Here is a 13,982-nt window from a genome sequence, read left to right as displayed (position 1 = left end):
TATAACCCTTCCACTTCAGTAATATTCTATACCGTCATGCTGTCCGTGGATTATGTTTAATGTTCCATCCGGAGCGCCAGCGTCCTGTAGCAGTTTGGCCAGCATCATGGCGCAGCCAGGCACTCTTTCTGAGGGCTTCATTAAATAGGTGTTCCCGCACACCATGCCCATTGGGAACATCCACAGGGGAATCATGGCAGGGAAATTAAAGGGGGCGATACCGGCACACACGCCAATGGGCAACCGATATGTGTATGTGTCCATGTCTTTAGTGATGGAGGGGAGGGTCTCACCCAGCATGAGGGATGTGATGCTGCAGGTGTGCTCCACCACCTCTGCAAGATCAACAAACAACTTCAGTCAATAATGTGAAGGCACACAAATAAAATGTGCAAACAGTTATAGGGCCAAAGACTTTCCTAGGCCCTAAAAGCTAATAATGTCTCATCTGTAGAATATCCAAGTTATTTTCAACCTTATGTTTATTATGTCACATGCTATGTTGTTGATTTCAGTCTGTATAACCGAACAGGAAATATTTTTACAGTAAATACAGTACTTACTATATAATGGAACCTTTGCAGGCAAAGGGTAAGGTTGGTTATGAAGTACAAATGTGCTTAAGCCTCAATCGCTCAATCTGAGATATTCTTGTCTAACTTACATCCCTGCTCAGGCATAGAAACAATGGAGGTCGGACTGTTACAGCTGATCTGAGGTAAGACGCTCATGTGAATCAATTACCGTAGGAGTGGCCTCTGTTGGTGTGACGCCACAACGACAGGCATCTGAGAATGGTTCGATTTCAAAAAGGGGATATTATTTTTACAGATTAATTTAAAAACTCTGCATGGATTTTTATCATTATAGGGTAGATTTGTGTGTGTTGCACTTCCAGCTCACATTAATGTTCAAACAACATGAAAAAAAGTTTGCATCCGATGACCCCTTTAACTACTACATTCAGGAATTAAGTAACATGGTGGTAATTACTCCTAATATTACTACAGAACTGTTTTAAGAACGAGAGACTCACGCAGTCCTCTGAACACGTCACCCTCAGCATCAGCCAGGGTTTTTCCCTGCTCCAGGGTTATCAGCTTGGCCAGCTCTTTCTGAAACACAAATCAAAACACATACACATTATTAGGCAGTAACGTAGAACAATTAATTGGGGGCTCAAGCGCGTAATGCTGAAACCCTACTGTAATTGTTAGAATAGTCATTGATCAGCAATCTCTATGTAAAATTGATCGTGCAGACCAAACCGTAAATCATAGAGACTTGAAACTTGGAGGGATGGTAGTACTCACACCGCTGACGGCCTGACGGGGGCGCTACAGCGATCGAAATTACTCAGAACTCCTAAACCGTTAATTGCAGGCTCAAGTGTCTTATGTTGTCTGATGTCGTCTGATTCACACCGGACAAAAATGCCTCTGATTCAATCGTGAGCGAAAATTTTCTGGTATTTTGCATTTTTTGAAAACCTACTTTTGCAAACTAGTCCTAGGTTTTTTACCCGTTTGGAACCAAACCAGTGCAGAAACATTCTCTGGAGAGTGAATATCAGTTATTATCAAAAAAAAAGGTTGAACTTTCGACTTACTGTCACAAAGGGGCGCCAAAACATTTGAAAGGGAAACATTCGCCATAAGAGGGAAAAACATGAAAAAATTGGCAATAAATGCACAACCATTTGTCCTATCAACGTGAAAATTGGTCTACACTGTCCTGGTGTGAAGTCCAACAAGTGTCTACAAAGACATTTGCTTATCTCAAAAAACATGGCCACCCTCAGCCGACAAATTTTGAGTACCTGTTAGATAAGGTTAACGGAGGCTGATCGGAACAAAACTCGGTGGGCCTGTTCGACTCACTGCTCTACAGGTCTGAGAGAAATTTGAAAGAAATCGGCCACTGGTAAAAGGTAAAATGGGTGTCGTTTTACACAACCATTAAGGAATTTTGACCAAAGCATGTTACAGATATTCCACGAAAACACCAACCTGTGGAAAATGGGCATCCAATGTACCTTCACAAAAGCTTGATGGTTTAATGTTTAAAAATGATGGCAACTGTGCTTGAGGAGGCCTGGTGTGGCCGCACCAGTTGCACCGACCTAAGGAAGACCCTGTCCGTACAACAAGTGTGTTGAACAGGATCTAGTAAAATGAGACCTAAATTCTGCTAATTTTAACCATAAAGACTAAAAATGCACAATATTATCGGGACGGAATCAGCCGATAAAGACTTAAATTGTAAAAATCATGAATAAAAATTACAAACCATGACACTTGTAAATAATTTAATTAAATAATGTATCCATTAATATGTATATATTTTTCAAATGTATTATGAAAATTTAAATACAAGAAGATTTACAATATTTTTACAATTTTTACAGCTCTTTTGCTTAGTCCATCTATTAATGTTAAATCCACAAACGTTAAGGTTTCAACTGTCTGAGAAAAAAAAAAAAAAAAAGAACTTGTGTTCTTTGTGTGTATGTTTAATACGTTTTTGGTCAAAGCTAACCAAAATTAAAAATAATTTGTTTATTTCCTCACAGAGGAGACTTGGTGGTGTTACAGAACAAAGGGAAATATATATCAGCTTCGGCTACCGCCCAAAATGATTTGAAATAGAACAACATCCTGGATATTTAAAAAAATCGAATATCGTGCATCCTTAATAAAGACTGGTGTTGATTGGTATCCAAAAACAAGCTAGATGAGAATGGGCAGCTGTAACTTACAATATTGTCTTTAATAAGCTGTTGATAGCGAAGGAAGATCTGCTGGCGGGCCAGGATGGAAGTTTCGGACCAGGCGTGGTACGCCCGTGAGCACGAGTCCACGGCAGCCAACATCTCCTCGTGTGTGGCCTTGGGCACTCGACCAATGACCTCGTTGGTGGCCTGAGGACAGCACATGAATTATAATTCAATCAAAGAAACATTTCACCCACAACTAATGGTTTGTGGCCTTTTCTCTGCAAAGACCTGATACAGTAAGTCAAAAATTCTGATTGGCTGATAACAAACATTAACTGAACATCAAAAAAACAGTGCATGCAACTATTATTTTCTAACACAAGACCCATTTTATAACAAAGAAAACATAAAAATCTCAAATTTATGCAAAAGCTACTTCATGTCCACCTTTTCCTTAATGAAAACACAGACTGCTTAAACTGAGCTAATGTGACATTAACCAGAGTTTCTGAAATATGCAAGTGCAGAGTGAAGAAACAAGCAATTATTATGGCATCTGTTTTCTACTGTGCAAAGAAGATTACACTAAAGCTCAAGTACCTGGTTAATCTTTATGTTTTCTCTACTGCTCCTTTCACACACTGGTAACAGTCACAAGCATTTTTAGGACTGTAAAATGTATAGCAGTATAACTGAAGCTGCACTATATAATGATTGATGGTTTAACTAAGGATAACAAAGTAAAGCAGGTGCTGTGTTTTTGTCTAGTCAAGTTGATTAACACCAATCACATGTGCTTAAACCACATTAATCCAATGGGTTTAACTTGACCTAAGTGTGGTCAATGAAAGTAATCTGTTAAACTGCTGTAGTGCATTATTTCCTCAAGTGTACACTACCAGTCAAAAGTTTTTAAACAGTAAGATTTTTAAATGTTTTTTAAAAACGTATCTTCGGCTCAGCAAGCCTGCATTTATTTGATTCAAAGTACAGCAAAGACAGTGAAATTTGTAAATATTTTTACTATTTAAAACAACTATTTCTATTTGAATACATTTTAAAATGTAACTTATTCTTGTGAATTTTTAGCATCATTACTCCAGCCACATGATCCTTTAGAAATCTTTCTGATTTGCTACTCAAAAAACATCTATTATTATTATTAATATGTTGAAAAAAGATGAGTAGATTTTTTCCAGGTTTCTTTGACGAACAGAAAGTTCAGAAGGTCAGCATTTATCTGAAATGGAAATCTTTTGTAACATTATACATTTATTTGTAACATTACACAAAAGCCTGAAGTTAGTATAATTTATAGTAAATTATAGAATTATAGAAATTCATACTTTTATTTAGCAAGGATCCTTTAAATTTATCAAAAGTGATGATAAAGACATTAATAATGTCTTTAATAATGTTAAAATGTTAAAAGTATGAACTTACAGGATTGTGAATGTCCAACCATTGTGAACTCTTGGATTCTACAAACTTTCCATCAATAAACAACTTGGTGGTGGGCTGAGAAAGGACAGAGAAAATTATGCATAATTAATATAAAAAGAACACATAAAACAACTCATGAACAATAGCAACAATAACTTGGCACAAAAACACTATAAGTTTGCTTGCTTTATTTTTTTCCAAGTGAGGTGAATAGTTCGCACTTCAAGACTGTAATACAATACGCAACTTTTCTCCAGATTTTTAACCTAATTTGCAGTCTGGATGAGTCAATGCTAGTTGCCAGTCTGCAGATTTTGCAGCTGGAGTTGACAGCTTGCACAGAACACCATGTAGTGCATGATGGGCACAGACTATGTCTCCAACCAGCCAAACATCTTTCATATTTTAGAACACATGCTGATTTTATCTGCCATGCATTTTTTGGGAACACAACACATATTTGCGTTTGTATGAGCTTGTTGTGTTTGAGTCACGTTGTGCATTCCAGTCTTTACATAAGACAAAATTAATGTTATTCTTCTCAAAAGCAGAAGAGAAAAGTCTGGAATAAATGAGTGATTTCTCTAGTCACTGTCAGATCTGAGTCAAATAGTGTAGTGCAAGGTTCAGTACGAGGCAGTGGTGTGTGGTGGTCTTCCGAAATGAGGTGGCAAAGTTTCACTTGATGTTTACATTGTGTACAGGTTTAAAGGCTTACGGAACAATATTTTATATCAGCTGACGACAACAACTGGATATATAAGCAATTTAAACAAAGTTCATTGTCTGCTTGGTTCTCATAATCACTTGAAGAGTACAATGCATAACTATGCACAATACTTGTGCTCAAATACCTGATGAACTTACCACAGAGGAGGAAGAGTAGCACAAGCGTCCCATCTGAAGAGGAACCTGCAGGACATGTCACAGGTACAATATTAAATGATTTCCATTATTGTGTCTGGGCAAATCATTTCATGAGATGTCAGTCAGTATAGCTGGTATAGCTCATGTAAAACTTCTGTGCACTTACATTTAACTTGGTTCGTAATCAGCATAGAAATTACATATAAAGCTTTTGATCAAAGTGCACATGAAAAAATATTTAGATACAGAGAAGCTGCTTTTCTGATTGCTATAGGTCTGCTTTGTTGCTCAAAAGTATTCATGCATGATATCCAATGCCTTCAAGGACTGATAACACTAGTAGCACTTAGCGCGAATGAACTTGACAAAAACTATTGCGAAATTATATAATATAAGAACAAAGGTAATATACTTGTGGTGATCAGGCAACAAACTCCTTGCATTTCCAACACCTTACACATAATATATTTAATAGTGCATTACACATAGAGTTGATTTCATGGCTAGTGTGCAATAAAGTATCTGCTCGTGGTGTTTGACCGTGAAGTTGATACTTTTGCAACACGACGTAGCGTCAAACTCATACTACGTGTATGACTGCAAAATGCAATGCTTTGTGTTTCTTACCCTCTTCTTTACAAGGGAACGCATTAATGTCGCTGCCATGATGGAATTCGTGGATTTATGTTGTATTCACCCCCTAATGTGCGTCCAACCCCCGCCAGAGGACGTGCACCGAGACCTGAGCACAGCAGATGAATCGCTTTTCCTACTGTGCCTTTAAGAGTGGGCGGGACATCGTCTTCAATCAGCCAATCATGTGCTAAAAGCAACTACTCCCCCACACTAGGCAAATCTACTGGCTAGGCCTGACAGATGATAGACCAATCGCAGTGCGCGTTTGTTTGAAGGCGTTTCTTTGATGACACAGACGCAGATCATAGGCGAGAGCTGTTGCTTGGAAAATGATAGGATATTAAACCTGTCAATTATTACTTACAAAGACGGAAGACATGTGACAAATGTATGGTATCTAACAAAAGACGTTTAACTACGCTAGTTTTGATTTTGCATTTAGTTTTCTCCATAACGTTTAGCTCGATGAAGTCATATTTATTATGTCTATGGGTGAAATTTTCATTTGAACTGAGTCAGAATCATTTGAGCGAATCGGTTCGTTCGAACTGTTCGTTTTTACATAAAACGATTTTTTTGTAGAACATGTGATCCTGGACCACAAAACCAGTCATAAGCGTCATTCTAAAAAAAAAAAAAAAAAAAAAAAAAAAAAAAAAGAGATTTATACATCATCTAAAAGCTGAATAAATAAGCTTTCCATTGATGTGTGGGTTTAAAATTAGAAAATTGTCCAAATTAAGTTCTCAGCAATGCATATTACTAACCAAAAATTAAGTTTTGATATAATTACGGTAGGAAATTTTCAAAATATCTTAATGAAACATGATCTTTACTTAATATCATAATGATTTTTGGCACAAAATAATAATCCATCAATTTTGACACATACAGTGTATTTTTGGCGATTGCTTCGCATTTGTTTACGAATATGTTTTCGGTCCTGTCCTGTTTGTTTGTTTATTCAAACGTTTTTGTTTTGTGTTGGCTAACAACACAGAATAACACTTACAATATAATAAATAATAATGTTATTTTTAATCACATTAATATTAATAATTCCGAACACTGTTAACAGTATTGCTCTCACAAACTTTTATTCCTAAACAAACACATCTCAAACGGTTCGCGAATCAGATTGACTGAATCCTCAACAAGAATCGGTTCCTAAAAATGAATCTTTTTAGTAAACCGAGCTTCGCTGCTATGCGTGTAGTTAATAAATCCATCTCAAACAAAGTCCGTTCATCTTAAGGACCAGAAATCTAATATGAGTGCATCAGCTGCACGTTTAATCAAGGTAAATGCACAAATCATGTATGTATGGTTTAACACTGCAGATGAAATATGACAGACATCCAAACGCACACACAAACGTAATCATTTCCCGATGTCTTCCTAAGTCCATTAAAGTTGCTTAGTCACGAGAAAACCAGCCAGGAGGAGGATTTTTCGTGTTGCATCTCATTGGTTGACAAAGTATTGAGTTTTCTTGTGTAGTAACTGAACTGATAAATGCATGACATGGCGACACAAGCGAAGGTTAAATATGTTGTTTCATATCTGAAATGACGTTATTGTTTGTAATGCATTATTTGACTGACATATTGTCTTGTTCTAGCCTGTTCTGTATGGATATTTTAGAAGTTCCTGCTCTTGGAGAGTCCGGATAGGTGAGTGTTGAATACCTCATTCTATTTATGTGCATGCATCTCAGCATATATCAACTGTTAGTTTATTTAATAACTTAAATGTGTTGTAATATTTCTAGCGTTTGCACTGAAAGGCATTGAATATGAGCAAAAACCAATAAATCTCATCAAGGATGGTGGGTTACAGGTAGAACATATATGCAAAAATCTCTACACTTAATATTGATTGAGCCTTCTCTTTATGCTGGCACTAACTGAAATTATCTTTTTAACAAGCTAACAGATGAGTTTAAGAAAGTAAATCCAATGCAACAAGTGCCTGCAGTCACCATCGACGGCATCACCTTGTCTCAGTCGGTAAGAACATTGACTCTCCCGTTTGTGGCACACAGAAATGTAATTGTTTACATTATTTTGTTATTTACCACAGTTGGCCATCATACAATACATTGAGGAAACTCGTCCAGAGCCCCGACTCCTGCCTGCAGACCCAAAGCAGCGGGCCAACGTCCGCATCATCTGTGACATCATCGCGTCTGGGATCCAGCCCCTCCAGGTGAGACATGACATTGTGTTTACAGGTGCACAGAGTAACAATTTGATCTAAAGAAGTTGTTTAAATGTTTTTAAGTGGGTCCAAGTCAGAAGAGCCCACCTTCAAGTCTCTCAACTCAAAACCATGTCCAAACATATGGAAGTTATTAAAACATATCCTCTACAAGCAAGAATTTCACATCAGTGCTTTATTTGAGGAATATCAATCAAACATTACATTAAAGACCCCATTATTTCCAATGATTCTGTTTCAGAATCTGTATGTGCTTCAGAAGATTGGAGAAGAGAAGGTACAGTGGGCTCAACATTTCATCAACCGAGGATTCGATGGTGAGTTTGTTGTCATATAAACCATCAGGAGATTTGTTTCTGTCTTTGATCCAATTTCTGTCTTAACACGTTTTCTTGCACGAGTAATGTAACATAAATACTTCACACCTGATTTCTTTAACTGTGTAATTGACTTTTATTGCATGTTATTTAAAGCCTTAGAGCCTATTCTGAAGCAGACGGCGGGAAAATACTGTGTTGGCGATGAGGTAACAGCCGTGATGCACTTTATTTAATATACACTAGCAGTCAAAAGTTTTTGAACTGTAAGATTTTTCATGTTTTTAAAGAAGTCTCTTCTGCTCACCAAGCCTGCATTTATTTGATCCAAAATACAGCAAAAACTGTAATATTTTTACTATTTAAAATAAGTGCTTTCTATTTTAATATATTTTAAATTGTAATTTATTCCTGTGATCAAAGCTCAATTTTCAGCATCATTACTCCAGTCTTCAGTGTCACATGATCCTTCAGAAATCACTCTAATATGCTGATTTGCAATGTTGAAAACAGTTATACTACTTAATATTTTAGTGGATACTGACTTTTTTCAGGATTCTTTGATGAATAGGAAATAATGTTCAACAAAAAGAAAAAAAAAAGTAACATGTTTGTAACATGTCTTTACTGTCATTTTTGATCAATTTAATGCATCCTTGCTGAATAAAATATTAATTTCATTAAAAAAATACTAACCATAAGGTGTTGAACAGTAGTGTTGAATTCTAAATCCAGTTTTAACATGCCTTCAATTAATAACATTTCTACACTTTTAGATATCCATGGCAGATATTTGTCTTGTGCCTCAAGTCTTCAATGCAGAAAGGTATGACATGACTCTTTAAGCTGATCTTAATTTTTATGCAATGCCGAATGCTATAATGTACATTCTACTGTCCTTTACCAAAGGTTCAAGGTGGATATGTCCAAGTTTCCTACTATCGGAAGGTTAAATCAGACCTTAACTGAGATTGAAGCATTCAAAGTCAGTCATCCATCACGTCAGCCTGATACACCTGATGATCTGCGGGCTTAACTTGAATAATCAAATCAATAAAACACTTTGATAAACAGTTGTGCAAGACTCTTCATTAATAAGACAGTTTGGTTTCTTTTTAGCAAAGTACTGCATTTATTGCTTTGGTGAAAAGACTGTAGTCGCAACATTCAGGCATCTATGAACAAGAGATGAGCTGTACATGCCAGTGACTTAAAGGTAAAAAGTGTGAGTGCAATATGAAACATACAAAGTGGACAAAAATACAAATGTGAAAACGTGTAAAGTACGTGCAAAATAACAGAAAACATTTATTGCACAAAAAACTCAGAATGTACTAACAAATTTGAACTACATGTGAGAGACTACTAAATAAAAAAATATGATATTTAGGCAAAATAAGAAAAATCTTCATTCTGTTCAAAAGTTTTCACTCCCCAGCTCTTAATGCATTGTTTTCCTTCTGGAGCATCAGTGAGCGTTAAAACTTTCTGTAATAGTTGCATATGAGTCCCTCAGTTGTCCTCAGTGTGAAAAGACGGATCTGAAATTCATAGTCATTTTAGAAAGGGTTCAAATACACAAAAAATGCTGGAAAACCAAAGAATTTGTGGGACCTGAAGGATTTTTCTGAAGAACAGCAGGCAGTTTAACTGTGCAGGACAAACAAGGGACTCATGAACAACTATCACTAAACAAAAAAAAACACACCTGAGGTAACAACACAGTATTAAGAATCAAGTGTATGTAAACTTTTGATAAACACATTTAAATGGACACCTCACCCAAAAAATGAAAACTTCTGTCATCATTTATTTACCCTTATATTTAGGAAAACTTGTTTCATACATGTAAGACTTCCTTTCTTTGGTAGAAAAAAATGCTGAAACTGTTTGTGTCCATATAATAAAGGTCAAAACAACACTGGACCCAATTAACTTTAATTATATGCAGGGCTCACAAGAGTTCAGAATCAGATTTTGGTAGCCCAAAATAAATTAAACTAGCCATTTTAAAATATATATATATATAAATTAGGGTCACACTTTATTTTAAGGTCCTATTCTCGTCATTAACAAACCATTAACTATGACTTTTGCCTCAGTAAATGTTTAGGTTCAGGTATTGGGTAGGATTCCCTGGTGAAAAAAGCAGCATATGCTGGTTAGGTATGTTTTGGTGCTGGTTTAAGCTGGTCCTTTGCTGGTTTATGCTGGTCTTTGACTAGCAACATGATCAGCATAAACCAGCAAAGGACCAGCTTAAACCAGCATCAAAACATACCTAACCAGCATATGCTGCTTTTTTCACCAGGGTTAGGGATGCAGAATATGGTCATGCAGAATATGTGCTTTATAAATAGCCAATATGTTATAAAAAGGCATGCTAATAAGCGACTAGTTAATAGGGAGAATTGTTTCCTATAATTAAGTGTTACCAGAATTGGATAAGAGTCGAAATGTCAATTAAAAACAAGAATCGGTTCGGTTCATAAAAACGAATCTTTTTAGTAACCCAAGCTTCTATGTATAGAGTTAATAAATCCATCTCAAACGAAGTCTATTCATCTTGAGGACCAACAATCTAATATGAGTGCATCAGCTGTACCTTTAATCAAGGTAAATGCACAAATCATGTATGCGTGGTTTAACACTGATAGCGATGAAATATGATCTGGACATCTAAACGCACACACAAATGTCATAATTTCCGGACGTTTTCCGAAGTCCATTAAAGTTGCTTAGTCACGAGAAAATCAGCCAAGAGGAGGGTTTTTCGTGTTGCATCTCATTGGTTGAGTAGTGAGTTTTTTTTTGTGTACAGTTTCAGTAGTAACTGAACTGATAAATGCATGACATGGCGACACAAGCGAAGGTTAAATATGTTGTTTGATATCTGAAATGACGTTATTGTTTGTAATGCATTATTTGACTGACATATTGTCTTGTTCTAGCCTGTTCTGTATGGATATTTTAGAAGTTCCTGCTCTTGGAGAGTCCGGATAGGTGAGTGTTGAATACCTCATTCTATTTATGTGCATGCATCTCAGCATATATCAACTGTTAGTTTATTTAATAACTTAAATGTGTTGTAATATTTCTAGCGTTTGCACTGAAAGGCATTGAATATGAGCAAAAAACAATACATCTCATCAAGGATATGCTACAGGTAGAACATATATGCAGAAATCTCTAAACTTAATATTAAATGAGCCTTCTCTTTATGCTGGCACTAACTGAAGTTATCTTTTTCACAAGGTAACAGATGAGTTTAAGAAAGTAAATCCAATGCAACAAGTGCCTGCAGTCACCATCGACGGCATCACCTTGTCTCAGTCGGTAAGAACATTGACTCTCCGTCTTTGTGACACACAGAAATTTAATTGTTTACACCGATTTGTTATTTACCACAGTTGGCCATCATACAATACATTGAGGAAACTCGTCCAGAGCCCCGACTCCTGCCTGCAGACCCAAAGCAGCGGGCCCACGTCCGCATCATCTGTGACATCATCGCGTCTGGGATCCAGCCCCTCCAGGTGAGACATGACATTGTGTTTACAGGTGCACAACGCAACAATTTGAACTTGTTATTTAAATGTTTTTAAGTGGGTCCAAGTCAAAAGAGCCCACCTTCAAGTCTCTCAACTATCAGGTTTTCATCTGCAAGTTAAAAATCATGTCCCAACACATGGAAAAGTTATTAAAACGTCCTCTACAAGCAAGAATTTCACATTAGTGCTTTATTTGAGGAACATTAAATTAAAAACCCTATTATTTCCAATAATGCTGTATTTCAGAATATATATGTGATTCAGAAGATTGGAGAAGAGAAGGTACAGTGGGCTCAACATTTCATCAACCGAGGATTCGAGGGTGAGTTTGTTGTCATATAAACCATCAGGATATTTGTTTCTATCTTTGATCCAATTTCTGTCTTAACACGTTTTCTTGCGAGTATTGTAACATAAATACTTCACACCTGATTGCTTTAATGGTGTAATTGACTTTTATTGCATGTTATTTAAAGCCTTAGAGCCTATTCTGAAGCAGACGGCGGGAAAATACTGTGTTGGTGATGAGGTAATAGCCGTGATGTACTTTATTAAATATATAAAATAGCACTATAACGGTGAAAAGTATGCACACTATTGTTAAAAAGTTTACTTTGTTTGATGCTTTTGAAAGAAGTCTCTCATGTTCACCATTTGAATATATTTTGAAATATAATTTATTTTTGTCACAACTGAATTTTCAGCATCATTACTCCAGTCTTCAGTGTCACATGATCCTTCAGAAGTCATTCTAATATGCCGATTTGCTGTTCAAGAAACATTCTTATTATCTATGTACAAAGAATGTGACGTGTGAATTATGACATTTTTCAGGATTCAGTTTAATGCATCCTTGCTAAATAAAATATGAATTTATTTAAAGAAAAAAAAGTATATATTACCAGTCAAAGGTTTTTGGACAGTTTTTTTTTTTTTGTAAGTCTTTTCTGCTCACCAAGCCTGCATTTATTTGATCCAAAATACAGCAAAAACAGTAAAATTTTGAAATATTTTTTACTATTTAAAATAACTGTTTCCTATCTGAATATATAATTTATTCCTGTGTTTTTAAAGCTTAAGTTTTAGCATCATTATTCCAGTCACATGATCCTTCAGAAATCATAATATTCTGATTAGCTGCTCAACATTTATTATTATCCTGTTGAAAACAGCCCAGTAGAATTGTTTTTCAAGTTTCTTTGATGAATAGAAAGTTCAGAAGAACAGCATTTATCTGAAATTGAAATCTTTTGTCACATTATAAATGTCTTTTTCATCACTTCTGATCAATTTAAAGCATCCTTGATAAATAAAAGGATTAATTTCTATAATTTTCTTCCCAAAAAAGAAAAAAAACCCCAACAACATACTGACTGTAAGCTTTTGAATGGTATGTGTATAATGTTATGTATAATGTTTTTTTTTTTCAGATAAATGCTGATCTTTGGATCTATCTATTCAAAGAATCCTGAAAAAAAAAAAATACTCAAACGGTTTTAAATATTGATGATAATAATAATAATAGTAATAATAATGTTTCTTCAACAGCAAATCAGCATATTAGAATGATTTCTGATGGATCATGTGACACTGAAGACTGGAGTAATGATGCTGAAAATTGATCTTTGATCACAGGAATAAATTACATTTAAAAAAAATATTCAAATAGAAAGCTGTTATTTTAAATAGTAAAAATATTTCACAATATTACTGCTTTTGATGTATTTTGGATCAAATAAATGCAGGCTTGGTGAGCAGAAGAGACTTCTTTATATATATATTAAAAAAAAAAAAAAAAAAAAAAAAAACATTAAAAATATGTTTAAAAACGTTTGACAGGTAGTGTGTATTAACCCTAATGTTTTGAACAATAGTGCTGAATTTTAAATTCACTTTTAACATGCTTTCAAATAATAACATTTCTACACTTTTAGATATCCATGGCAGACATTTGTCTTGTGCCTCAAGTCTTTAATGCAGAAAGGTACGACATGTCTCTTTAAAGCTGATGTTAATTTTTATGCAATGCAGAATGCTATAATCTACATTCTACTGTCCTTTACCAAAGGTTCAAGGTGGATATGTCCAAGTTTCCTACTATCAGAAGGTTAAATCAGACCTTAACTGAGATTGACGCTTTCAAAGTCAGTCATCCATCACGTCAGCCTGATACACCTGATGATCTGTGGGCTTAACTTGTATAATCAAATCAATAAAACACTTTGATAAACA

General features: G+C 35.4%; 2 protein-coding genes across 11 annotated transcripts in view; one reads left to right on the top strand and one right to left on the bottom strand.

The window, feature by feature from the left end:
* aldh6a1 (aldehyde dehydrogenase 6 family, member A1) overlaps positions 1-5,814 on the bottom strand; it is a 24,007-nt gene extending 18,193 nt beyond the window's left edge. The window contains exons 1-6 of the mRNA XM_051132726.1: positions 5,654-5,814; positions 5,027-5,071; positions 4,160-4,234; positions 2,759-2,920; positions 1,037-1,115; positions 33-335 (exon numbers count right to left, since the gene is read on the bottom strand). Coding sequence (XP_050988683.1) covers positions 33-335; positions 1,037-1,115; positions 2,759-2,920; positions 4,160-4,234; positions 5,027-5,071; positions 5,654-5,692 — 703 coding nt within the window. The 5' untranslated portion in view covers positions 5,693-5,814. The remainder of the gene's footprint in view (positions 1-32; positions 336-1,036; positions 1,116-2,758; positions 2,921-4,159; positions 4,235-5,026; positions 5,072-5,653) is intronic.
* Positions 4,948-13,982, top strand: gstz1 (glutathione S-transferase zeta 1). Of its 10 annotated transcripts, none has more exons than XM_051132749.1 (9): positions 4,948-5,089; positions 11,151-11,202; positions 11,301-11,365; positions 11,455-11,535; positions 11,610-11,735; positions 11,997-12,072; positions 12,227-12,279; positions 13,685-13,734; positions 13,819-13,982. In XM_051132749.1, the coding sequence occupies exons 1-9, from the start codon at positions 5,081-5,083 to the stop codon at positions 13,943-13,945; spliced, it is 639 nt and encodes a 212-aa protein (XP_050988706.1). In that variant the 5' UTR covers positions 4,948-5,080; the 3' UTR covers positions 13,946-13,982. The 10 variants fall into 10 exon arrangements, with proteins under 10 accessions (XP_050988706.1, XP_050988704.1, XP_050988703.1 ...); XM_051132747.1 differs by lacking the exons at positions 11,151-11,202; positions 11,301-11,365; positions 11,455-11,535; ... (3 more) ...; positions 13,685-13,734; positions 13,819-13,982 and adding exons at positions 7,284-7,335; positions 7,434-7,501; positions 7,591-7,671; ... (3 more) ...; positions 8,976-9,025; positions 9,109-9,272; XM_051132746.1 differs by lacking the exons at positions 4,948-5,089; positions 11,151-11,202; positions 11,301-11,365 and adding exons at positions 6,813-6,962; positions 7,284-7,335; positions 7,434-7,490 and having other exon boundaries at positions 11,462-11,535.

Source organism: Labeo rohita, chromosome 17 (genome assembly GCF_022985175.1).
Source record: "Labeo rohita strain BAU-BD-2019 chromosome 17, IGBB_LRoh.1.0, whole genome shotgun sequence".
Classification (NCBI taxonomy): domain Eukaryota; kingdom Metazoa; phylum Chordata; class Actinopteri; order Cypriniformes; family Cyprinidae; genus Labeo; species Labeo rohita.
This window is presented reverse-complemented; position numbering and strand designations above follow the sequence as displayed.